Source organism: Pelophylax lessonae (genome assembly GCF_965119305.1).
Source record: "Pelophylax lessonae genome assembly, chromosome: 4".
In the NCBI taxonomy this organism is placed as follows: domain Eukaryota; kingdom Metazoa; phylum Chordata; class Amphibia; order Anura; family Ranidae; genus Pelophylax; species Pelophylax lessonae.
The window spans coordinates 500,217,672-500,244,603 of record NC_138771.1 but is presented as its reverse complement, the minus strand read 5'-3'; the positions used below and the strand labels follow the sequence as shown (position 1 = coordinate 500,244,603).

General features: G+C 42.5%; 1 protein-coding gene across 2 annotated transcripts in view; it reads left to right on the top strand.

Moving 5' to 3' along the window:
* Positions 1 to 17,304: 17,304 nt before the first annotated feature.
* DDX11 (DEAD/H-box helicase 11) overlaps positions 17,305 to 26,932 on the top strand; it is a 224,026-nt gene continuing 214,398 nt past the window's right edge. For both annotated transcript variants that reach the window (XM_082257212.1, XM_082257211.1), the window contains exons 1-2: positions 17,305 to 17,461; positions 21,935 to 22,159. In XM_082257212.1, the coding sequence (XP_082113338.1) occupies positions 17,321 to 17,461; positions 21,935 to 22,159 (366 nt within the window). In that variant the 5' untranslated portion in view covers positions 17,305 to 17,320. The remainder of the gene's footprint in view (positions 17,462 to 21,934; positions 22,160 to 26,932) is intronic.

Sequence of the window (26,932 nt, the reverse complement as noted above, 5' to 3'; positions counted from 1 at the left end):
ATATATATATATATATATATACATATATATATATATATATATAGTGTATATATATATACTATATATATATATATATATATATATATATATATATATATATATATATATAGTTACTATATATATATATATATATATATATATAGTTACTATATATAGCTATATATAACTCATTAAAGGGGCACCCTGAAATACTATGATCAGTACTCATATAGTATATTATAGTATATATATAGTATAGTATATTTATATATATATATATATATATATATATATATATATATATATATATATATATATATATATATATATATATATATATATACTATATATAGTATGTATATATATATATATATATATAGTATATATATATATATATATATATATATATATATATATATATATATATATATAGTGTGTATATATATATATATATATATATATATATATATATATATATATATATATATATATATATATAGTATATATATATATATATATATATATATAGATAGTTACTATATATATATATAGCTATATATAACTCATATGGCACACATTAAAGGGGCACTCTGAAATACTATGATCAGTACTCATATGGGACACATTAAAGGGGCACTCTGAAATACTAAAGGGGCACGCTGACTGCAATAATAAAAGGGCACTCTGACCGTGGGTCATAAAGGAGCTATGTGACTGGGACACATAACGGGGCACTCTGATAGGGACACTGATGTAAAGGAGGACTCTAACGGGGACACTGGATGTAAAGGGGGACTCTGACGGGGACACTGGATGTAAAGGGGGACTCTGACGGGGACACTGATGTAAAGGGGAACTCTGACGGGGACACTGATGTAAAGGAGGACTCTAACGGGGACACTGGATGTAAAGGGGGACTCTGACGGGGACACTGATGTAAAGGGGAACTCTGACGGGGACACTGATGTAAAGGGGGACTCTGACTGGGACACTGATGTAAAGGGGGACTTTGATAGGGAAGCACTAGATGTAAAGGAGGACTCTGACAGGGACACACTGGATGTAAAGGAGGACTCTGACAGGGACACACTGGATGTAAAGGAGGACTCTGACAGAGACACACTGGATGTAAAGGAGGACTCTGACGGAGGCACCGACACAGGCCAAATTACGGCGGGGGGACATGAACTGCATGACGGCGGGGACACAGGGTGGAAGACGGCAGGGACAGGGGCTGAATGACGGCGGGGAAAGAGGCTGAATGACAGGGGGATACAGGCTGCATGATGAGGGACACACTGATGAGGCACAAATGAGGAGGCACTCATTGGCATGATTTAGACACAGATGGGCATGAGACACAGGTGGGCATAAATAGGGCAGAGATGGGCATGGATGAGGCAGAGATGGGCATGGATGAGGTAGGGGCGGTGCCCATCGGTGTGTACAGCGTGCGAAGAGAGAGCTAAACCAGACATGCAGCGTTCTGTTGACAAATGATCGCTCTGTCATTGGATGGAGCGATCACATGGTAAATGGCCCCTGTCGTTGGCCCTTTAACACAATCCGTGGGAAGCGCGATTCGATGTCTCTGTACGCCCTCCCAGAATAGGCCGACCACGCTGTAGCCATCATTGGGCTATGCCCTGGTCGACAAGTAGTTAATCCCCATAGTCTTAGCTATCCGATATTACCCGTAAAGCGGGGCTTTGCATTACTTATGTTCTGCAATATTTGGCCAAACTCGATCACAATGCCAGTCTCTGTGAAAATTAGGCATTGCCCCCAAAAAATGTGTGTGGCTACTGGAGGTCCTCTAGTATAAGTTTGCCAAGTATGGTGCCCTGAACCCCCGTGGTTTGGGCTCTACATTTATAGAAGCTTGGCCTGCTATGTTAATCTATGGCAGAGTCTTAGTCTGGAAATTTGAGGGGCTACAGCTAGGACCCCAAATGAGTCCGGGGGCCATATTTGGCCCAGAGGTAGGGGGGTCCTTCCTTTACCACCCCAAACATTTTGGGGTTTGTTAGCTCAAAATTTCCTGATCAACTTTTTCTAGGGCCCCTTGAGAGTATGTGGCCCCCGGGCCATACGGCACAGCAGGGAGTGCTGGATACCATTGGACTATTCTGCGGTGGTCAGCTAAAGTCTACCCCAATGCAGGTCCCTGTGAAAATAAAGCATTGGCCCCAAACAAATGTATGTGCCAAATTTGGTGCCCCTGAGCACCGTGGTTCGGCTACCACAGGGCCCTACATTTAAGCTAGCCTGGCCCATTATGTTAATCTATGGTGCAGCCGCGATCAGGAATTTGAGGGGCCACAGATCGGGCCCCAAATTAGTCCAGAGGCCCAGAGGTAGGGAAGGTCTTCCTTTAACACCTCTACATTTTTGAGGTCGCTAGCCTGAAGTTTTATGGTCAGCTTTTTAGGGGGCCCCTTGGGAGTGTGTGGCCCTCGGCCACTAATGCGGAGTGGGGATTGGTGAGTACTGCAGGAATCTCTGGACTCTTAGCTATTTAACAATATTTGCAGAGCCTGGCTCTGCAGTTCCTATGTCCTGCGGTGGTTGGGCAAATTCCACCCCCATGAAGGTCCTCATGAAAATTAAGCATTGGCCCCAAAAAAATTTTGTGGCCCCTGGGGGTCCTCTAGTAACCCTATACCAAGTTTGGTGCCCCTGGGCAACATCGTTCCGCTACCGTGGGGCCCTAGATTTAGGCTAGTTTGGCCTAGCCTATGGTAATATATGGCGCAGTAGGGAATTTTGGAGGGGCCACAACGTGGGCCCCAAACATGTTCAGGGAACCTGGACTCTTTCAGGGCCTGGGCTGTGGCCCCCTCAAATTCCCACCCCCATCAGAGTCATGGATTAACATAGCGGGCCAATGTACCATAAATTTAGTGCCCTGTGGTACCCAAATCACGGGGGGATATGGTCACCAAACTTGGTACAGGGATACTAGCTGACCCCTAGGTGGCTAGGGGCCTCAAACGTGGCAGGGGCCACATGCTTTTTTTAGGACCTTAATTGTTACAGGGACCTGCATAGGGGTCGATTTGGCTAACCACTATGGAATACAGGAACTGCAGAGCAGCGCTATACAGATACTGCTGAATAGCTAAGAGTCCAGCTAAGAGTCCAGGGATTCCTGCAATATCCAGCACTCCCCGCTGCATGGTACGGGCCGAGGGCCGCAAACTCTCAAGTGGCCCTGGAAATAGCTCGGGCCCCAAATTAGTCTGGGGGGCCATATTTTGCACGGAGGTAGGGGAGGGCTCCCTTTACCAAGCATTTTGGAGTCGCTAGCCCAAAATGTACTGGTCAACTATTTCCAGGGCCACTTGAGAGTTTGCAGCCCTCGGCCCGTACCATGCAGCGGGGAGTGCTGGATACACTGGCCCTCTTTTGAGAGTGGGGCCCCTCTAGGGCCCCACTCTCAAGGGGCCCTAGAAAAATGGTACATTGGCCCGTTATGTTAATCCATGACTCTGATGGGGGTGGGAATTTGAGGGGGCCACAGCCCAGGCCCTGAAAGAGTCCAGGTTCCCTGAACATGTTTGGGGCCCACGTTGTGGCCCCTCCAAAATTCCCTACTGCGCCATATATTACCATAGGCTAGGCCAAACTAGCCTAAATCTAGGGCCCCACGGTAGCGGAACGATGTTGCCCAGGGGCACCAAACTTGGTATAGGGTTACTAGAGGACCCCCAGGGGCCACAAAATTTTTTTGGGGCCAATGCTTAATTTTCATGAGGACCTTCATGGGGGTGGAATTTGCCCAACCACCGCAGGACATAGGAACTGCAGAGCCAGGCTCTGCAAATATTGTTAAATAGCTAAGAGTCCAGAGATTCCTGCAGTACTCACCAATCCCCACTCCGCATTAGTGGCCGAGGGCCACACACTCCCAAGGGGCCCCCTAAAAAGCTGACCATAAAACTTCAGGCTAGCGACCTCAAAAATGTAGAGGTGTTAAAGGAAGACCTTCCCTACCTCTGGGCCTCTGGACTAATTTGGGGCCCGATCTGTGGCCCCTCAAATTCCTGATCGCGGCTGCACCATAGATTAACATAATGGGCCAGGCTAGCTTAAATGTAGGGCCCTGTGGTAGCCGAACCACGGTGCTCAGGGGCACCAAATTTGGCACATACATTTGTTTGGGGCCAATGCTTTATTTTCACAGGGACCTGCATTGGGGTAGACTTTAGCTGACCACCGCAGAATAGTCCAATGGTATCCAGCACTCCCTGCTGTGCCGTATGGCCCGGGGGCCACATACTCTCAAGGGGCCCTAGAAAAAGTTGATCAGGAAATTTTGAGCTAACAAACCCCAAAATGTTTGGGGTGGTAAAGGAAGGACCCCCCTACCTCTGGGCCAAATATGGCCCCCGGACTCATTTGGGGTCCGAGCTGTAGCCCCTCAAATTCCCAGACTAAGACTCTGCCATAGATTAACATAGCAGGCCAAGCTTCTATAAATGTAGAGCCCAAACCACGGGGGTTCAGGGCACCATACTTGGCAAACTTATACTAGAGGACCTCCAGTAGCCACACACATTTTTTGGGGGCAATGCCTAATTTTCACAGAGACTGGCATTGTGATCGAGTTTGGCCAAATATTGCAGAACATAAGTAATGCAAAGCCCCGCTTTACGGGTAATATCGGATAGCTAAGACTATGGGGATTAACTACTTGTCGACCAGGGCATAGCCCAATGATGGCTACAGCGTGGTCGGCCTATTCTGGGAGGGCGTACAGAGACATCCGAATCGCGCTTCCCACGGATTGTGTTAAAGGGCCAACGACAGGGGCCATTTACCATGTGATCGCTCCATCCAATGACAGAGCGATCATTTGTCAACAGAACGCTGCATGTCTGGTTTAGCTCTCTCTTCGCACGCTGTACACACCGATGGGCACCGCCCCTACCTCATCCATGCCCATCTCTGCCTCATCCATGCCCATCTCTGCCCTATTTATGCCCACCTGTGTCTCATGCCCATCTGTGTCTAAATCATGCCAATGAGTGCCTCCTCATTTGTGCCTCATCAGTGTGTCCCTCATCATGCAGCCTGTATCCCCCTGTCATTCAGCCTCTTTCCCCGCCGTCATTCAGCCCCTGTCCCTGCCGTCTTCCACCCTGTGTCCCCGCCGTCATGCAGTTCATGTCCCCCCGCCGTAATTTGGCCTGTGTCGGTGCCTCCGTCAGAGTCCTCCTTTACATCCAGTGTGTCTCTGTCAGAGTCCTCCTTTACATCCAGTGTGTCCCTGTCAGAGTCCTCCTTTACATCCAGTGTGTCCCTGTCAGAGTCCTCCTTTACATCTAGTGCTTCCCTATCAAAGTCCCCCTTTACATCAGTGTCCCAGTCAGAGTCCCCCTTTACATCAGTGTCCCCGTCAGAGTTCCCCTTTACATCAGTGTCCCCGTCAGAGTCCCCCTTTACATCCAGTGTCCCCGTTAGAGTCCTCCTTTACATCAGTGTCCCCGTCAGAGTTCCCCTTTACATCAGTGTCCCCGTCAGAGTCCCCCTTTACATCCAGTGTCCCCGTCAGAGTCCCCCTTTACATCCAGTGTCCCCGTTAGAGTCCTCCTTTACATCAGTGTCCCTATCAGAGTGCCCCGTTATGTGTCCCAGTCACATAGCTCCTTTATGACCCACGGTCAGAGTGCCCTTTTATTATTGCAGTCAGCGTGCCCCTTTAGTATTTCAGAGTGCCCCTTTAATGTGTCCCATATGAGTACTGATCGTAGTATTTCAGGGTGCCCCTTTAATGTGTCCCATATGAGTACTGATCATAGTATTTCAGAGTGCCCCTTTAATGTGTGCCATATGAGTTATATATAGCTATATATATATATAGTAACTATCTATATATATATATATATATATATATATATATATATATATATATATATATATATATATACACACTATATATATATATATATATATATATATATATATATATATATATATACATACATACTATATATAGTATATATATATATATATATATATATATATAAATATACTATACTATATATATACTATAATATACTATATGAGTACTGATCATAGTATTTCAGGGTGCCCCTTTAATGAGTTATATATAGCTATATATAGTAACTATATATATATATATATATATATATATATATATATATATATATATATATATATATATATATATATATATATAGTATATATATATACACTATATATATATATATATATATATATAGTATATGTATATATATATATATATATATATATATACATACAATATATAGTATATATATATAATATATATATATATATATATATACTATACTATATATATATACTATAATATACTATACTACTATACTATATATATATACTATAATATACTATACTACTATAATATATATATATATATAATATAATATACTATATATATATATATATATATATATATATATATATATATATATATACACACACTATATATATATATATATATATATATATATATATATATATATACTATATATATATATATATATATATACTATATATATATATATATATATATATATATATATATATATATATATATATATATATATATATACTATATATATATATATATATAAAACTATATATATATATATATATATATATATTAGTTACATATAGCGAGTTAGAATGTTCATATGTGTAATCATCGTACAGAGCGAGTCAGAATCTGACATTAGATTCTTCCCCGCTCTGTCTCTTGTCGGATTGTGCCCCCGACGGACTGCGCACGCGCCAACCCCAGCCGATCAGCTGTTCTGACAGGGTGACGTCACTTACGGAGCATGCGCAGTCCGACCCGGGCATTATCCGACGGAGGGCATTCCTCGACACGACACCGGTCACACGCACTGACTTGCCTGTGAACGAGCCGCGGCGGGCGCGTGCCTCGGCGGGCGCGCGCCCGCCCGCGATAGGCTCGCAAGTCAGTGACAGGCGAGTGACGTACCGATACGTCACTCTGCCTGGCCGGGGCTGACCGCCGCAGTATATAGTCGTGCGGCGGTCGGCAACCGGTTAAGGTCACTAGTTTAGAGTTAAGAAAGAATAAAGTGACAAAATGTCCACAATGTGATGCTTTTTTAGTGACAGATTCTCTTTAATGAAACATATTTTAGACCGCTGATGTCATACTTGCCCACTAATGGTGCACAGAATGCATTTTTTAATTGCCGACACATAAGGCAGTATCAAGGCAAACTTAAAAGAATACTGTCTAGAATCTTCGGTTTCAGACTCTTGCGGCTTTTGGACTTCCTCCTTTTTCCCAGGAGGAGGAGGAGCCACTGAAGTTGAGGAATGACTACCATTCGATCACAGTCAACCCTCAATAGATGGGGTTGAGTTAACGTAAGTCTTTATACTTTCAGATACTATGTGATGGATGTAGCTACCCACCTCTCATGATTCCTTATCATTGGCCTGTGTTACCTCTTTAAGGCATTTGCTTTGAGGGTAGTTTCATATCCAACATACAGTACTCAATCGACTTGACTAGGTGGAGACCTGGCAAGATCTTCATGGTCTGTTTGAAGAACTCCACTGACTTCCACTATGCGAGCGTCTTTTAGAAAGATAAAAACTGGTGATCTTGATCTTGGCCTCATTGAGCATACAAATATCTTCCCCAGCCAGACATGAACGATGATCAGAAACCCACACTCTTTATTTATATACAGAAAGGCTCCCTACTTCTACACTTGTGGCTTCAGACCTTCTGTCTGTGGCAGGCTTATAGTGGAAGGGCTATACAAGGCCACACAAAGGGTCTGATTAGGTCTCTCTGTAAGTTCAGGCGGACCTGATTGGATGGTTCATTCATCCCTATAGACAGTAGGGTGTAAACAAGCATATGTCCATTTACACCTGCCTACCTCTAATCTGGTCTGCTAAAAAAAAACCCAAAAAAAAAAACGGAAGAGGATCCATCCTTTTTTTTTATCCTGGCTGCTTATAGAGCTTTGTCCATGTCCAATCTGCAGCAATTGAGCAGATACGGGCCTGTTATCTGTCTGCTCTACTCTTCTCTGATCAGCATGGGATCAGCGGACAGATACGCTGCTGATTGAATGGCACTTTTCCACTGCGAGTACCAGCTCGGCTCCACTCTGCACTGCTTGACCCAGCTCGGCTCGGTTTGCTTTTCCACTGCGTGGTACGAGTCGGCACGTTTCAGCACTGTATAGGCTCTACTCAGCTTGGTTTGCTTTTCCACTAAAGTAGAAGGGGGTGGGATTACAACGATTCTCTGACCAATCAGTGGCTAGTAGTGACAAACAATCAAGGCTGCATGCGAAGGATTGTGGAATATGGTATAGGTACGGCCTGATTGGAACCCCAACCGAGGTGGTACTGTTTAAGTGAGCCGTACCGAGCCGTACCATGTGGTAGAAAAGCGCCGCTGTACCAACACGTACCAAACCGTTCTAACACGTACCATGCGGTACCATTGAGGTTAAAAGCGCCAAAGCGAGCCGTACCGAGCCAGACCATGCAGTGGAAAAGCGCCAATAATGAAGTGAAAGGGGTCCAACATAGAACAGGTGGCATACAGAAAGACAGATAATAATGTACCAGGCAGAAGTGAAAGAGAAGTTTACCACAGAAAAAAACAAAATGCAAAGAACTCACAGACCAGAAAATATAGCAGGCTGCTAGATAGTGAACAGGAGTTTTGCACCTCTGCATCATCTAGAAAAGCTCCAGTCAGTTTGGTAAAAATGAAAAGTTAGCAGCTACAAACCTGTAGCTGCTGACTTTAAATAAACAAACACTCACCTGTCTCGGGATCCAGCGCTGTGCTCACCCAAACCCTTTTCTCAACCCATCCTCAATCCCAGGTGCTGACATCTTAACTGTGGGCACCTGGCTGTAACACAACTGGTTGCCCACTGCGCATGTGCGAGATGCGCATTGTGATTGGACCCGCAGCCTTCTGATGTGTCCCATAGTCCCATAGGACCACAGGGAGCTTGGGGGAGATGAGAACTTCCATATGGTTTACCTAGGCGATCTGAGTGGAACTGGAACCAGGTACCCCCCCCCCCCCTCCCAAATAAAATGCCATTTGTGAAAAAGGAGGGAGGAGGAGGCCTTAAAGTGCCAAATAGGAGCTTCAGTCAGTTCTGCAAAAACTGTAGCTGCTGACTTTCAATATACAGCCACTCTCCTGTCCAAGGATCCAGGGCCGTCATCACCCAGGTTGCTTCTTCACTGGGGTTCGGGTCCCTAGCTTGGTAAAGTGAGAGTAAACACCCTTCTCTGACTTTTACCAATAAATAAGCCTATAACAAGTCTTAACTATAGGTACTGTAAATATCTCCTAAACATGCAGTTTAAGGGATATTTACTGTACATGCAGCGGGTTATGTCACTGACGCATGCACTTTGAAGGAACGGCCACCCGGGCCATTCCTTCAGAGTCCTGTGCTGTAAACGGCGGCTCCTGCGTAGGAGTGATGTAATTGTGGCTCCAGCCACTCACACAGCTGGAGTCTGCGAATCCAGAAGGAAGACGAGGGAAGATGGAATCCCTCTCAGCAGTAAAAGCACAGAGCTGGAGGGATTAGTTTTCAGGTAAGTTTCACATAATGTCATACTTGCCAACTGTCCCTTTTTTCCTGGGACAGTACCTGCATGTCCCAGGTAATTTATATTGTCCCTGGAAGCGCCTGTTAATCAGGCTGCCCATAAATGTTACGCAGAAGTAGTGCAGCTGAATAGGAGACTTATTCCAACTCTGCTACTGTGGCCTTAAATTTGAAATTCCCTTTTTAATTTCCTGTAATTCTCTCTATATTGGAGTAGACTCTATAATCTGATAAAGAGGCGAGATGAATTATGCAGAGTGGGCGGAGCTTCAGTGAAGTGGGTGTGGTAATTGATAGCTGTGCTCCAAAGTGTCCCTGGAAATTTTTTGTTGGAAACTATGTAATGTGCTAGTATATGATGCATACTAGCACATTATGGCTTTACCTTGCAGGTTGAGAAAAAAAAAAAAACACACACACAATGGTTTACTCCTGCTTTAACTGTGGACATTGCACGTGATCAACTGATTGTAGGTGCAATGCTTTGACGGTTCTTGTTAAAAAATAAACAAATGCACATTATTTTTCCTGAAAAAATATATGCATTTTTTTTTGTTTAAAAGTCCACCGTTTTTTAAATTTGCCCCCTGGGCATCCCTACATTGTAATTGCAACGCTTGCCACTCCTCAGACCTGTATCTCGAACTGGCTCCGAAGCCGGAAGTGATGCTAGTCATGGGCGGAAGTACAGCCGCGGCCATATTGGAGAAGGCTGCGGCAACAAGTAGAGAAGTAGAAAACTCTACAGGAAAAGAGCGGGTCATCAGTGCCTACCCAGTACCCAATGAATATCATCCACAAAAAGGCACAATAAGTAGGTTTACCCTTTATAAACAAACACGGGAAGCCCAATACAGGAACATTCACCCCAGCACATGATGTCTCTCCACTGAACCTGAGCAGGTAAGTGGCAGGGAGGAATCTTCTACATCTGTAGAGAGCAAAATAAGAGAGGGGTCTGCACTTTATGTATAGTCTACTGTTAGGTGTTCCAGGAGGGGTCGGTCAGGTGGAACTGGCCACGGTGTGCTGACATGGGGAGACCAAGAAATTAGGGTTCTGTATGAATGTCAGGCAGGGTGGTGTTCAAATATATCTAGGGGTATATATATATATATATATATATATATATAGCTTGTATAAAAGTGTAAATTTTCTGTCCCCTCGAAATGGCTCTCCTCACTTAACGACCAGGTTCCGTTCCAGCGACTAGGTTGTTAAACCAATTGGTTGTTAGACGAGGTTTCAATATTTTAAGCATTCCTAACTACTGTATTCTAAAAAAAAAGTCTAAACCCAAAACTCCAACTCAATGACATTGTTTTGATTTGGATAAGTACAGAAAACAAAAATATAAACAACAAAAATCCTGTACTGTACAATACAATGATGTACAGTGCCCAAAAATCTGGTCGTAAGTCGTTAAACGAGGAGTGTCTGTATTGTAATTGGTTTGCGCAAAAGTTATAGCGTTTGCAAACTACCGGATAGATTTTTGGACTTTTTATTTTCTTTTTTAAAGTAATCTCGGCGATCTGCGATTTTTAGCGGGACTGCGACATTGCAGCGGACAGATCTGACCCCTAACTGACATTTTTGACACTTTTGGGGGACCAGTGACATTACTACAGTAATCAGTTATAAAAATATTCACTGTTACTGTATAAATTACAGTTGGCAGGGAAGGGGTTATTACTGGGGGTGATCAAAGGGGTTAAATGTATGCCTATATGCATACTGACTGTGTGTGTGGGGGGGTTCTGAGACAGGCACAGACAGATCGCAGTTTCAGCTTGGCTGATCTGTCCCTGCCTGTCTGAGAGAAGATCCGCTTGCTTTGCTTACATTAGCAGGCGGGTCTTCTCTCGGTTTTCCGGACGATTGTGGGAGGAAGGCGTCAATCCCCGAAACCACATGCACTCCAGTCACGTAGTACTACGTGACTGGACGCAGCCGAGCGGCCCTGCCACAGTAATATTACGGCGGGCGGTCGGCAAGTGGTTAATGTCTAAACCGCTGACAACAAAAGTATGTACACCCCTAAGTGAAAATGTTTAAATTGGGCCCAAATGCGTATGCATGAATGTGAATTAGGGACCTGAGACTGTAAGCTCCCTGAGGGCAGGGACTGATGTGAATGTACAATATACAGTATCTCACAAAAGTGAGTACACCCCTCACATTTTTGTAAATATTTTATTATATCTTTTAAGTACAAGTACAAGTGTAAGTACACCCCTAAGTGGAAATGTCCAAATTGGGCCCAAAGTGTCAATATTTTGTGTGGCCAACATTATATTCCAGCACTGCCTTAACCCTCTTGGGCATGGAGTTTGCCAGAGCTTCACAGGTTGCCATTGGAATCCTCTTCCACTCGACATCACAGAGCTGGTGGATGTTAGAGACCTTGCGCTCCTCCACTTTCCGTTTGAGGATACCCCATAGATGCATAGATGATGAGGTTTAGGTCTGGAGACATGCTTGGCCAGTCCATCACCTTTACCCTCAGCTTCTTTAGCAAGGCAGTGGTTGTCTTGGAGGTGTGTTTGGGGTCGTTATCCTGTTGGAATACTGCCCTGCGGCCCAGTCTCCGAAGGGAGGGGATCATGCTCTGTTTCACTATGTCACAGTACATGTTGGCATTTATGGTTCGCTCCTTGAACTGTAGCTCCCCAGTGCCGGCAGCACTCATGCAGCCCCAGACCATGCTTGACTTTAAGCAAGACACACTTGTACTCCACACCTGAATGCCCCCACACACACTTGACACCATCTGAACCTAAATAAGTTTATCTTGGTCTCATCAGACCTCAGGACATGGTTCCAGTAATCCATGTCATGGTTCCAGTAATCCATGTCCTTATTCTGCTTGTCTTTAGCAAACGGTTTGCGGGCTTCCTTGTGCATCATCTTTAGAACAGCCATGCAGACCATTTTGATGCAGTGTGCGGCGTATGGTTTGAGCACTGACAGGCTGACCCCCCCCCCCCCTCAACCTCTGCAGCAATGCTGGCAGCACTCATACGTCTATTTCCCAAAGACAACCTCTGGATATGACGCTGAACAGGTGCACTCAACTTCTTTGATCTACCATGGCGAGGCCTGTCCTGAGTGGAACCTGTCCTGTTAAACCGGTGTGTAAGAATATTTAATAATAAATATCTTGCGCTCGTACTTATGTCAGAATATTTATACTGCTCTGAATATAGCAGTGTATTTATTTATGGTTAATAAGCAAAGATCTGTGCTGTAGGAGAGTCTCCACTTATTCCATAAATCAATGTCGAGAATTCTTTTTAATTGATTAATTTCTTTTTAAAAGCATATACCAATCTTAGTGAGTACAGTCTACAGCGTGGAATATATATAAAAATATTTATTCTCAAGACATGCAAACACAATATATGATCAAACAAGAAGTGACACAAAAATAACTCTACATAAAAATACTAACTTCAAATAATCAATGCAATGTGATGTTTAGCTCAATAATGAAAGTGAAAGTAAAACAAAGTGAAACTAAAACAAAGTGAAAGTGAAACCAAAGTAAAAGCAAGATTACCATTTCTTCCCAGGTATAGTATAAGCCATAAATTAATGTTCTATATAAACAGACTACAATGGTCTGCGAATCACATAGCCCAAAGTCATTCCACTGCAGAAGGAATGAGAATAAGCCATGCAAAACGGAAGACTTAAAATTGCAAATAATGCACTAAATCTGATATTAATAAAAATGTATAAAAACAAAAATCAGCTTTTTAGAGAAAAATATACCATGGCTTATACGGCTGGGATTGTAATCTCATTACCCTTAAATATGCAATATAAAACATATAAGGAAAGAATAAACAATTGTTGAATAAAATCAAATAATACAGCAAGGCATAATTACCACACTTAAGATGGCCGCTAGAGTCCTAAGATGGATGCCTTTCTTAAGATGGTGGATTCCCTTCAAGTTTCAGATGAATGATGTGGATTAGGGAGTATGTCTGGATGAGTCTATTGAAAAATGTAATAGCGTGTGTGGTGTAAGTGTGAGGTGTGTTGTCAGTAGTGTAAAGTGTTGTGTCCTCTCTCTCATCTGGGTTGGTCTTTTATATGGTAAGAACAAAGAGCTATAAAAATTACCATAAGTAAAACCCAGAGGGATGAAACATTATCCCAATTGGTCGGGATATTCTATACCTAAACTAGTGAGGTCAGAGACACACCCCTTTTGATAATTAACCCCATACTTGGTCTAATAAAGTTAAGGATGATTCCTCTATATGTGAGATTAATCATATAACACAACATAAAACTTTGTCCAGACTACCAGTACATACATAAATGTCCACCTGTATTTCCATCATTCATCTTGGCAAGTAATGCCATTTCAATAATTATATTATTTAACACAATATAATATTTTTATATGGAAATCTGAAATTATCTCAAGACTGCACCTGGTATTTCGCCTCCAGAGGGCAGTATCGTACCGTTCATTAGATTTTGTATTTAACATAATTAAAACAATTTGTTATCTGATGACCTATTGACCTGTCGGCTAGTGAGAAGCCATTACTTATATGACCATGCCATACACTGTCAATTAAGATGTCTGGCCTGTAGGATTTACAACACTTTGAGCACTTAGACTAGACTTCTCTGAAATGAGGTAACTAGTGACGAGATACACATGTCCTTACACTTATTAGAAAAATAATTCTAAGTAAGATTGTTACTATGAGAATATAAACCCAAAATGTGATATAACATTCCTAAATATATATGTATATGCCTTACATAATATAATAATATAATTATGGCTAATATCGTCTCACATATAATTATGTACCTTTAAAAAAACTTATATAGTTCATCTTTAAATGTTTGATGAGAAACACTGAGCCATTGTCTATTGTTAAATACTTATAGACAGACTGAGATATCACCCCCTTTAACATAGCGTCAGACTGACTAAATTTTTATCTGATCGAGATGTCAAAAGAAATCTTATTTACGATTACATAGAAATACAAAGATCTCTGTTGAAACCATAGACCCTTTGTAAGCCTGTGAGAGACATTTTGTTTAACAAGTATATATATGAACTTTGTTTCACCTTAAAAACAAGATGGACGCCATCCTGTTCAGAATCTCTTATATGCATAATATGAAATATACATGGCTTTTAAAATCATTTTTCTTTTTACCTATTATTATTTTAATCAACCCCCAATAACCCCGACAGGTGTATGCTCTTGGCCACCGTGCTGCAGCTCAGTTTCAGGGTCTCGGCAATCGTCTTATAGCCTAGGCCATCTTCATGTGGAGCAACAATTCTTTTTTTTCAGATCCTCAGAGTTCTTTCCCATGAGATGCCATTTTGAACTTCCAGGGATCAGTATGAGAGAGAGAACACCAAATTTACCACACCTGCTTCCCATTCACACCTGAGACCTAACACTAACGAGTCACATGACACCGGGGGGAGAAAATGGCTAATTAGGCCCATGAATTTGCACATTTTCGCCTAGGGGTGTACTCCCTTTTGTTGCCAGCAGTTTAGACATTAATGGCTGTGCGTTGAGTTATTTTGAGGGGGACAGCAAATGTACACTGTTATACAAGCTGTACACTCACTACTTTACATTGTAGCAAAGTGTCATTTCTTCAGTGTTGTCACATGAAAAGATATAATAAAATATTTACAAAAATGTGAGGGGTGTACTCACTTTTGTGAGATACTGCATATATGTGTAAGTCTGTCTGACATCCTGGGAGACACCGGCTTACCCACCTCCTACACCTCACTCCAATCATCATCCATTTCACCCTAATCTACTTCCCTAGGCTTGAGAGAATTAGCAAGCTGAGATGCGGACGGGGTGAGTAACATGTCATAGAAGACTGAAATCAAATTACGGGGCTCCTCTCCTCTCAACACAGCTAAAACATCAAGGGTAGGCAAAATTGGATTGTTACCATCAAACTGCGCACGCAAAGCGTGACGCAGCTGATAGTACAGAAAGAGTCAACTCCAGCTTTAGGTGATCGAAGGGTTTGAGTCTACCATTCTTAAGAACATGCAATAGTTTAAATATACCATTTTCGGATCCAGACCTTCGGGTCAGGAATTTGAAGGAGCTCACTCAAATGTTTTTTGTACCATAAGAGTATCAGCATGGATTAAGGAGCAATTAATTTTTCCATAGCCAGATCCATCTGTGCTGAAAGAGGAGACCAAAGTGACTCAGAAAAGAAGGTGAGCCATGCAGACCTCTCAGTATGTCACAGAATGGATGCTGGAGATAGGCTTCAGGGCTCTTGCGGATGCACAGTCTATTTGCATTTAGAAAATAACCCCATTGTTTTCCTACATTTGATGTGCATGTCATCTACATTTTAGCAAACTTTCTAAAACATTCTAACTGAACAGAAAACAAGGCAGTTCAAAGGCTGTTTGCCTTGCTTTGTGTATCTTTGGGCGCAGCATGTCCTGATGTTCTTTTAGTTGTCATAGGCATGTTGAAAATGTGCATGGCTGCCACTTCAGCACGTAACTGAATCCTAAATGTAATGTGGGAATTCTGCACTGTGTTAACTAATCTATAAAGTCAAGGCAGCTAACAAAATGGTATACTCAACGTATAGCATAAGTAAGTAAAAAAAGGTGTAGCGCCTTTAAGCAAGAATGTAAGGATATTCAAATGCAAAAACATATAAAGCACATAAGTAATGTTAGATGACTAGAGAAACAGTCTATGTATGATAGTTCCATAAATCAGGTAATCCATGATAAAACCACCAATCCAGTGAGCAAATTGCAGGACAGTAGTGTACAATGAAATGAACCGCCACAAATAGAAAAGTTTTCAAACTCACCAAAAATAATGGCTGCCGTTTCAGCATCATGAAAGCCTCAAACGCATATGGAGGTACCTCTGGATATCATGTAGTGGATCGCTTTCGCCAATGATTCATATCGGGATCTCCCTGGGAATAAATAAGCTCACCCAGAAGTATTCTCGTAAAGTTTACTCCTTAGATAAAATACATAGTGAGTACAAAAAAAAACAATGAAAACTCACATAGATTGTTGCTGGCAACCCGGAATTGCTCAGCAGCGAAACGCCATGCCAGATGCCACGCCTGGACGCATTTCATTTATTTCCAGTGGGGTCCCAATATGAATCATTGGCGGAAGCGATCCACTGCGTGATATCCAGAGGGACCTCTATATGTGTTTAAGGCTTAATGCTGCTTTAACGGCAGCCATTATATTTGTTGAGTTCGCAATCCTTTCTATTGGTGGCGGTTCATTTTATCGGACAATATTGCTCTGCAGTGTCCTCACTGGATTGGTGGCTTTATCATAGATTATTACCTGATTCATGGAACTATCATACGTGGACTGTTTCTCTAGTCATGTAGCATTACTTACATTATGTGCTTTACATGTTTTTGCATTTGAATATCCTTACATTCTTGCTTAAAGGCGCTACAGATTTTTTTAAATTACAGAACTGAATCTTGGTTGCACGTGAAAGATAAACCTTGCCTTGTACCTGTAAATGTGAGGGATTTTATGCAGTGTGGTAAAAATGCTGGCTCTATCACTAAGAGCAGAATAAAAAAATAAGTGCTGATAATTTTCTTGATTTTATTACAGGTATTGGTTACTTTTTCATTTTTAAGGAATGGATGTATCCTCTGAGACCACAGCCCCGAAGTTCCCCTTCCCCTTTCCTCCGTACCCCATCCAGGAGCAGTTCATGTCAGAACTGTACCGTGTACTAGAGGCTGGGAAGGTTGGCATTTTTGAGAGTCCCACAGGAACGGTAAGGATAAAAGTGAAGTCCTATGACTGTTGTGTACTTGTGATTTCTTATGGCAAGTATTTAGGCATTACTAACAGGTTATGTCCTCTCTTTGGACTGATATCAGTCTGTACAGTATTCAGTCTGGCACCCAAGGCAAAGATGCTGTCGTGCCTCTCACACTGTCCTTGGTGCGTGCACATTATGTTTTAGGAATATATGCCTTTTGTGTTCTCCTTTATATTCAAACCCCTGAAGGGAATGTATAGTGGTTCTGTACTTTTTTCTTTCCCTGTTCAAAAATATCAAAGGAAAACAGGTGTATAGGCAATACCACCTTCCCACATAAAAGCTCCAACCGATGCTCAAATCTTGAGGCTGCTTACACCTCCAACATACCAGAGTAAGGAAAAGGGATGGTCGGCACTCTGTTCAAAAACATATCTTTTTGAAAGTGTAAAAAAAAAACTTGTTGATCCTGCCAGAAATCCAGTGAACTCATGTTTTGTGTACTTGCAATGTTCCGATAACCAAAAACCAGTGCAGCGCTACCCTATTATAAATAAATCACCAATCAATCCCCAACTAATATCAATATATAAATAAGTGAAAATCAAAATACAGTGTCACAGTATGATACAATAACCATAAATATATATAGCAACACTTATCAGTGCATACAATAAATGTGCAACAAATATTCATATACACACAAAGGTGCAACTCCAAACTGCTCACCTTTACTAATTGACCTCTATATAGTCATGACCTCTATCTGGCATGAATCCCTACATGGGAGTAATTGGATAATCCGCTTCTCCAGCTGTAATGCGCCAATCACCTCAGCATTATCAGACCCATGTATGAGAGAAAATAACTCTCATAGTGCTCATTGAATGTTTTTTATTGTAAAAAATAAAAATGCTCACAAAACAGAAATAGTACATATAATCCATCCAGTCCAGACACATCACAGGACAATGCAGAGACACTGCTCACAAAAACACTCCTCTGGCCTGCATAGCATGAATCACAGAGGAGGCTGAGTCTGAATGTTTTTAGTGTCCTGCACTTCTCGGGAAGGACTCAGGAAATCTATCTATGAAAATTAAAGTGACTGGCAGTTTTTTTTATTTTAAATGGAGCTGAAAACTGAAATAGAAGAGCTAATATACTTACCTCTTTGACGACCTGTGTTTCCTAGCTTCACTTTATTCTAGGACTGCTGCCTCAGTCCCATTGACACTCCAGGATCATTGGTTGCCTGTGTTTTTTTGCTGCGGGCTGTGGCTCCATCCTCTGACCTCTAAGTCACCAGTTCTGTAGTGACCTAGAGGTGTGAGGAAGGAACCGTGGCACTCGAAGGGGGATACAGATATCTTTCAATCCCAGAACGGTTGAATTCCAAAAATCCCGATGTCGGTTGCAGTCCTTAAGCAGAGGGGAGGTTGGGGACATGGGCTGCAGGAAAGGTGTGTATAATACCGATTCTCCTGCAGGGAAATTTCATCTGCTAGAGGTACTAACCTGTAAAGAAACCCTGTATTATACATATCTGTCACTCATCTTCTAAAACTTCACTCTCTATTAAAGCTTCCAGCGCTTGACTCCTTGAGGAGGTAAAATAGTGCGCCTCCACTGGCCTTAGTGTGGGTTCCTCCTGCTGACCACTGGTCACCAGGGATCACCTGGTCATGAAATAACTGTGCAGAGATTGCAGTTTTGCACTAAGCCCAAATACCTTATTTGATGGTATATTTTGTGGGCATGTGATTTTGTCCGCACCTCACTGTCCAATACTGGAGTAGAGATTACTTGCAGAATTGATGTGTTTTACATAGCAGGTCTATCCCTTACTTTCTTTGGTGCTGCAAAAAGTGTCACACGGAGGCTGCTGTCAATCAACATGACATCACAGCAGGATGTTTACTTCTTTCAACGGGGCCAAAGTGAGTGTCCTTTTGGGCCCACTGTCATTTACGATGATGTCGCAACAAGATATTCTTTTCCATTCCTCGGGCCTGCAAAGAGTGTCATGTAGGGGTCACTGTCAGTCTTGATGACACCACAGCAATACATTCCGCTCCTTTCCTTGGAAATAAATTGGCACAGTGTGTCATGTGGTACCACTGTCACAATGCTGAAACTGTCCTGCAAACTGATGAAGAGTGTCATGAGGGGGGCATCCAGTGGTGTAAAGAGGAAGTGCATGGCTTCCTACCCAGGGGAGAAATGGATCATGCACACAGAGTGGAAATGCAGTAGATGGATTACTGGCTAAAATAGCATTAAAATTCTCAATTGGGAACGTACCAGGATCAACCAGGTATTTACGAACTATTTATTACAGGTACTTAGAGCAACCAATTTACGCAGCGCTTTACATATATAGTATCTCACAAAAGTGAGTACACCCCTCACATTTTTGTAAATATTTTATCTTTTCATGTGGCAACACTGAAGAAATGACACTTTGCTACAATGTAAAGTAGTGAGTGTACAGCTTGTATAACGGTGTAAATTTGCTGTCCCCCTCAAAATAACTCAACACACAGCCATTAATGTCTGAACCATTGGCAACAAAAGTGAGTAAACCCCTAAGTGAAAATGTCCAAATTGGGCCCAATTAGCCATTTTACCGTGACTCGTTATTGTTACAAGGTCTCAGGTGTGAATGGGGAGCAGGTGGGTTAAATTGGGTTTTATCGCGCTCTCTCTTATACTGGTCACTGGAAGTTCAATATGGCAGGTCATGGCAAAGAACTCTCTGAGGATCTGGAAAAAAAAAGAATTGTTTCTCTACATAAAGATGGCCTAAGCTATAAGAAGATTGCCACAACCCTGAAACTGATCTGCAGCATGATGGCCAAGACCATACAGCGGTTTAACAAGACAGGTATCCGTTCAGAACAGGCCTCGCCATGGTCGACCAAAGAAGTGGAGTGCACATGCTCCGCATCATATCCAGAGGTTGTCTTTGGAAAATAGACGTATGAATGCTGCCAGCATTGCTGCAGAGGTTGAAGGGGTGGGGGGTCAGCCTGTCAGTGCTTAGACCATACGCCGCACCCTGCATCAAATTGGTCTGCATGGCTGTTGTCCCAGAAGGAAGCCTCTTCTAAAGATGATGCACAAGAAAGCCAGCAAACAGTTTGCTAAAGCTAAGCAGACTAAGGACATGGATTACTGGAGCCATGTCCTGTGGTCTGATGAGACCAAGATAAACTTATTTGGTTCAGATGGTGTCAAGCGTGTGTGGCGGCAACCAAGTGAGGAGTACAAAGACAAGTGTGTCTTGCCTACAGTAAAGCATGGTGGTGGGAGTGTCATGGTCTAGGGCTGCATGATTGCTGCCGGCACCGAGGAGCTACAGTTCATTGAGGGAACAATGAATGCCAATATGTACTGTGACATACTAGAGCAGAGCATGATCCCCTCCCTTCGGAGACTGGGCCGCAGGACAGTATTCCAACATGATAATGACCCCAAACACACCTCCAAGATGCATTGCTAAATAAGCCGAGGATAAAGGTGATGGACTGGTAAGCATGTCTCCAGACCTAAACCCTATTGAGCATCTGTGGGGCATCCTCAAACGGAAGTTGGAGGAGTGCAGGTCTCTAACATTCACCAGCTCCGTGATGTCGTCATGGAGGAGTGGAAGAGGACTCCAGTGGCAACCTCTGAAGCTCTGGTGAACTCCATGCCCAAGAGGGTTAAGGCAGTGCTTGAAAATAATGGTGGCCACACAAAATGTTCACACTTTGGGCGCAATTTGGACATTTGCACTTAAGGGTGTACTCACTTTTGTTGCCAGCGATTTTATACATTATTGGCTGTGTGTTGAGTTATTTTGAGGGGACAGCAAATTTACACTGTTATACAAGCTGTACACTCACTGCTTTACATTGTAGGAAAGTGTCATTTCTTCAGTGTTGTCGCATGAAAAGATATAATAAAATATTTATAAAAATGTGAGGGGTGTACTCACTTTTGTGAGATACTGTAGATGTGCCTGTTTTATTCATCACCCATGTGAGTTGCTAATAGTTGTACCTTCATTAAATATAACCATATTACTACACTTAGAGGCGCCTCTCTTCTCTTCTATACTTAGTTGTGACATGACGCTACTTGTATATCAAGATATTGCATGTTTATCAAGTCAAAATTTTATAAAAAAAAAAAAAGGTTTTACTATGTGTTTGTGAGTATGTGTAATATATGGGTATGTATGTTGTTTGAGTAAACGTGTGTGTATATACACATTAATATATATAATTAATGTGTGTGTATACGTTTGGGGGTGCTAATTGAGATCAACAATCTTGATGTTGTCAGAATGTGAGGAATCATTTGTAGAGTTGTGATCCATCTGTTTTGTAGTAAAAAAATAAAAGGAATTTGTTATGGATGGCAGGCACACCACATTTTGTACATTTGACCATTGACTTTAGGAATATCTCTTTAACAGCGTGTTTTGCACTATTTCAGGGCAAGTCTTTGAGCCTGATTTGTGGCTCTCTTTCTTGGTTGAAAGACTTTGAAGAGAAGAAGCGTCAGGAGGAGTTGCTGGCGATGACTGTTGGGAATTCTGAAAAGAATGGTATCCAAGGGACAGATGACCCGACATCAGCAACTGCATCCTCTACAGAGCCAGACTGGATCACACAATTCCTGCACAAAAAGGAGGAGATGGACATGAAAAACAAGATAAGGGTAAGCCAAATTCATCATTATTTGCTGGTGATGGGCAAGCCTCTTTTTCTTCTCTTAAAGAGACCCTGTCATCAACTTAAAGCAAAACTTAATTTAAAAAGTGAAGTGCTGCTCATTACCTCCCTCCCCCAGCCTGTAACTGAGATGCAGTTTTTTTTTGGGGGGGGGGGGGGGGGAACGGGAGAATGACATTGCCTTGTCCTGCCTCCTTTCCCACCCGCAGCCTCCTGGGACACATCACACATCATTGGAGGCTGAAGAATCAGTCTCTATGGGCAAAGATCCTTAAAAACACTGCACAGAAAAATCTTTTATTTTTGAGTGCATACCCATGGTATGGGCGGGAGTTAGTGATCGACCGATATCGGTTTTTCGTTGCCGATACCGATATTTTGGTCAATGCATATCGGTATTGGCCGATATTTTCGTACATTTAAAAATTTTTTTTTTTTCTTTGACAAGTACTCTTGGGGAGGGATCTGGGGGTCTAAAAGACCCCAAACCCCTCCTCTGCACTTAACCGGTTGCCGACTGCGCACAGTATATTTACTGCGGCAGTCAGCCCCGGCCAGGTAGAGTGACGTAGATCTACGTCGCTCGCCTGTCACTGGGTTTTGAGCCAATAGCGGACAAGCGCGCCTGCTGAGGCGCGCGCCCGCCTTGGCTCGTTCACGGAGGAGTGCGGGCGTGTGACCGGCGGACCCGATGTCCGCTGGTCACACTATGATCGTCGGTAGAGCGGGAAAAAGGCAGAGCGGCTTATGTAAACAAGCCGCCTGTCATTCTCCCCTGTGTAAAAATAGAGATCAGACGGTTCTATTATGTAGAACCGTTGATCTCTGTTTTTACACTAGTAGCCATCACGCCCCTAGTAGCCATCACGCCCCTAGGACACACTTAACCCCTCCCTGTCCAATACAGTTAACCCCTTCCATGCCAGTGTCATTTTTACAGTAACAGTGCATATGTATAGCACTGATTACTGCAGTAATGTCACTGGTACCCCCAAAAGTGTCAAAAAGGTCAGTCAAGGGTCCGATCTGTCCGCCGCAATTTCGCAGTACCACAAAAAAAATCGCAGATCCCTGCCATTACTCGTTAAAAAAAAAACCCACCAAAAATGACAATCTTTCCCTTTGTTAGTAAACGCGATAACTTTTGCGCAAACCAATCAAAATACGCTTTTTGCGATTTTTTTTTTTTTTTTTTACCAAACATATGTAGCATAAAAATTCGTTTAGGTACAGCGTCGCACGACCGCGCAATTGTCCGTTAAAGTCACGCAGTAAAAAATCGCAAAAAACCCCCTGGTCAGGAAGGGGGTAAAATCTTCCGGGGCTTAAGTGGTTAAAAGCATTCAAAACGCCAAGTTTGGTTGTTTTAAATGCTGCCTTTTTTTTAATCGTGGGCCAGCACCCGGAAGTGAAGTCGTGACATCACTTTCGGGTTTTTGCATGGAGACCCGATCAGAGACGAATGCGGCTTTGATCGGGTCTTCGGCGGACTTGCAGGCTGGTTGCCCGGGTATCCTGGTGGGACGGGAGACCGAGCGAGCCGTGGAAGGGGGGGGACGTCCCCTCCCGTTCCTTGCAATGACAGTCGAGCGGCTTCTCAGCCGCATCGGTTGTCATTACAGGACAGCTGACTGTTGGCTATGGATGCCGGTACCGGGGTGATGCCTCTAGCTGCAGGCATCACTCCGGTACAAGCACTTTCCCGAAATATTGGCAATATCGGTCATCTTGGTGGCCGATTCCGATATATTGGGGAAAATGCAGATCGGCCCTCAATATATCGGCTTTGCGGGTCGATACCTAGTGGGAGGTGCTACAGAAGGGATGCTTTTACAGGTAAATTACCTGCATGTAAACCACATTAAATGCATATTCAATCTTTTGAGAAGATTTTTGTTGAAATTAAGGGTTTGGCAGCAGTGTCTCTTTAAAGTGACCCTCTAATTATATAAAAGTTTCAGAAACAAATGAACCTACAAAATAAAAATGTAAATACTTCTTCTCTCCCGCTGCCTGTACTTCTGGAATACCTCCGTGTCCTTACAGGATTCAGAAATATTACCTCTTGGGACAGGCCCTTATCAGGTGAAACGTGTCAAAAAGGAACCTAGCTGCGAGTACTAGGGACCATTTGAGTTAATAAAATGGATTTTATGCTGGTTTACTAAATTTGTTTGCTCCATTTTCACTGAGGATTGTAAGCAGAGACAAGCTCGAGAGCTGTGCTTTCATCGATGTTGTGAAGTCAAGTCTGAGCTTGCTTGCTTTTCCTTTTTTGAAAATGCTTGTCCGACTTCCATGCTGATCTTTGCTTACAAGCACCTTTTTTTTTTTTTTTACACCTAAAGCATGTAGAAAAGGAGTCCTGACATTTCTGTCTTTTCCTGATCTGCAAGTTTTGCTCAGTGTCTGTGACTTGGGAAATATTTAAATCCTGTGGCTTAGGGTTACAGGCAACTAGCATTTTTACAAAGGGGTTAACAATTCCATTTTCATTATTTTCAGCTGAACTCCAGCCTTAACTTTTATTCCTATATTTGTAGCAAGTTCTCTCCTGTGTTGAAACGGATTACTCTCAAATATCTGCTAACTTGCAACTCCATAATCAAACCCTTTGAAGCTGCATCACTGTGACCCACGATAGGTTTGTGTGCCGCTCAGGCTCAATCAACATGGGGAGTAACACGAGTAGCTCTGCATCCATTGCTCCTGTAATCACTGCGGAGAAAGAGAGAAGAAATCCTTAATGCTGCACATCTACAGTCCTATAGTGATGGTGGTGAGAGTGGCAACCTCCGCCTGGGCTCATCGCCCCAGCATGCGGATTGCCCATGTGAAAAAAACCGAAATATGTATACGCTTAAGCATCTGTTCAGCAGATTGCACAGCTAAAGTATTTTCCACATGGGCCAGCAGGGAGGAGCATGTAGGTCTAAAGGAATGCTGGGGATGTGGTGTGTAAAATCTACAAAAAAACAAATGCAATTATTTGCAAATCTCTTAAACCCATACTTTTATCACAATAGAAAATAGAAAACATACAAAATGCTTAAACTTCACAAAAAACTGTAAAAAGCGAAGGCACAACTTTTTGACTATTCCTTTATTTTAAAATAAAAAACAATGTACCCCCAATGTAGATCCTTGTAACGTATAACATGCTCCAGATCTGCCCCTGCACTCCTGATCCCCCCCCCCACTCACGGACAGGGGATCTTCTCCCTGCACCTGATGTCACATTTTTCCTGCAAAAATATCTGCATTTATTATTTTTTCCCAAAAGGTCAACTTAGTCTTTAATTGGCAACAGGTCCGTAACAAAATTGGGTATAAAAAGAGCATCTTGGAAAGTCAAAGTGTCTCAGATGTTAAGATGGGCAGAGGTTCACCAATTTGAGAAAAGTTGCATTAAAAATTGTTGAACGATTTCCGAATAATGTTCCTTCTGCATAAAATTGCAAATACATCTACAGTACATAATATCAAAACATTCAGAGAATCTGGAGAAATCTCTGTGCACAAGGGACAAGGCTGAAATGCAATGCTGGATGATTTTTGAGCCCTCAGGTGGGCCGGCATTAAAAAACCAGCATGTTTGTGAACACAGTTCACTCTGTCATTCAAAAATGCAAGTTAAAGCTTGATCATGTAAACAAGCCATATCTAAACCTGATCCATAAACACTGCCATCTTCTCTGGGACAAAGTTAATTTAAAATGGTCTGTTGCAAAGTGGAAAACTGTTCTGTGGTCAGACGATTCTAAATTTGAGATTCTTTTTGGCAACCATGGGCGCCGCATTGTCCAGACTAAAGAGGAGATCTTTCAGCTTATCAACGCTGCCTCTCTGATGGTATTTTGGGAGCACATGAGTGCGTATGGAATGCACAGCTTTTACATCTGGAAAGGCATCATCAATGCTGAAAGATATATCCAGGTTTTAGAGTACCATATGCTCCCATCCAGACGTCTTCTTTTTTAGGGACTGTTGAACAGTTAGAATCTTATATCAGGTGAGAATTGGACAACATTCCTCTCCCAAAACTCCAGCAACAGTTCCCAGATGTTTACAGAGTGTTGTTAAAAGAAGAGGGGCTGCTCCACCATGGTAAACTTGGCCCTGTTCCAACCTTTTTTGAGACCTGTTGCTGTCATCAATTTCAAAATGATCAAATTTTTCTGTAAATGATACATTGTCTCAGTTTAAATATTTGATATGTTTTCTATTCATTATTGTGAATAAAATATAGGTTTATGAGATTTGCAAATCATTGCATTCTGTTTTTATGTAGATTTTACACAGCATCTCAACTTTTTGTTAGAACGAAGGTTGTAGGCAAGGTGCTTTGACATTTTCCAGCAGGCTGTTGGCCAATCCCGCCAAAGAAAGAGTAGTATACAGACCCCGTGATGATGTCACAGTTGCTTAAAAGTGAATTTCTTGAAAACAATACAAAGGAAGGTGTGATATGCATATAGTGCACTTCAGCTTTATGTGATATTAAAAGAGAAGTTTTTGTGTTCTTTAAGAATCGTGCTTACCTAGGTGGATGCATCATTGGTCTGATGCTGTATCTGTTCCCCACTGGCTCCAAGCCCTCGGTCACACCAGGCATGACATACGATTTACAAATCGTACCTAAAGTAGCATCTAATGTGTTTCTATGGCAGTGTCTTAATAGATATGATTTTAAGTCGTACGATTTGAGAACTAGTTCATATATTACTTTTTCAGGACTTCAGCGCGACTTCACTGCCAA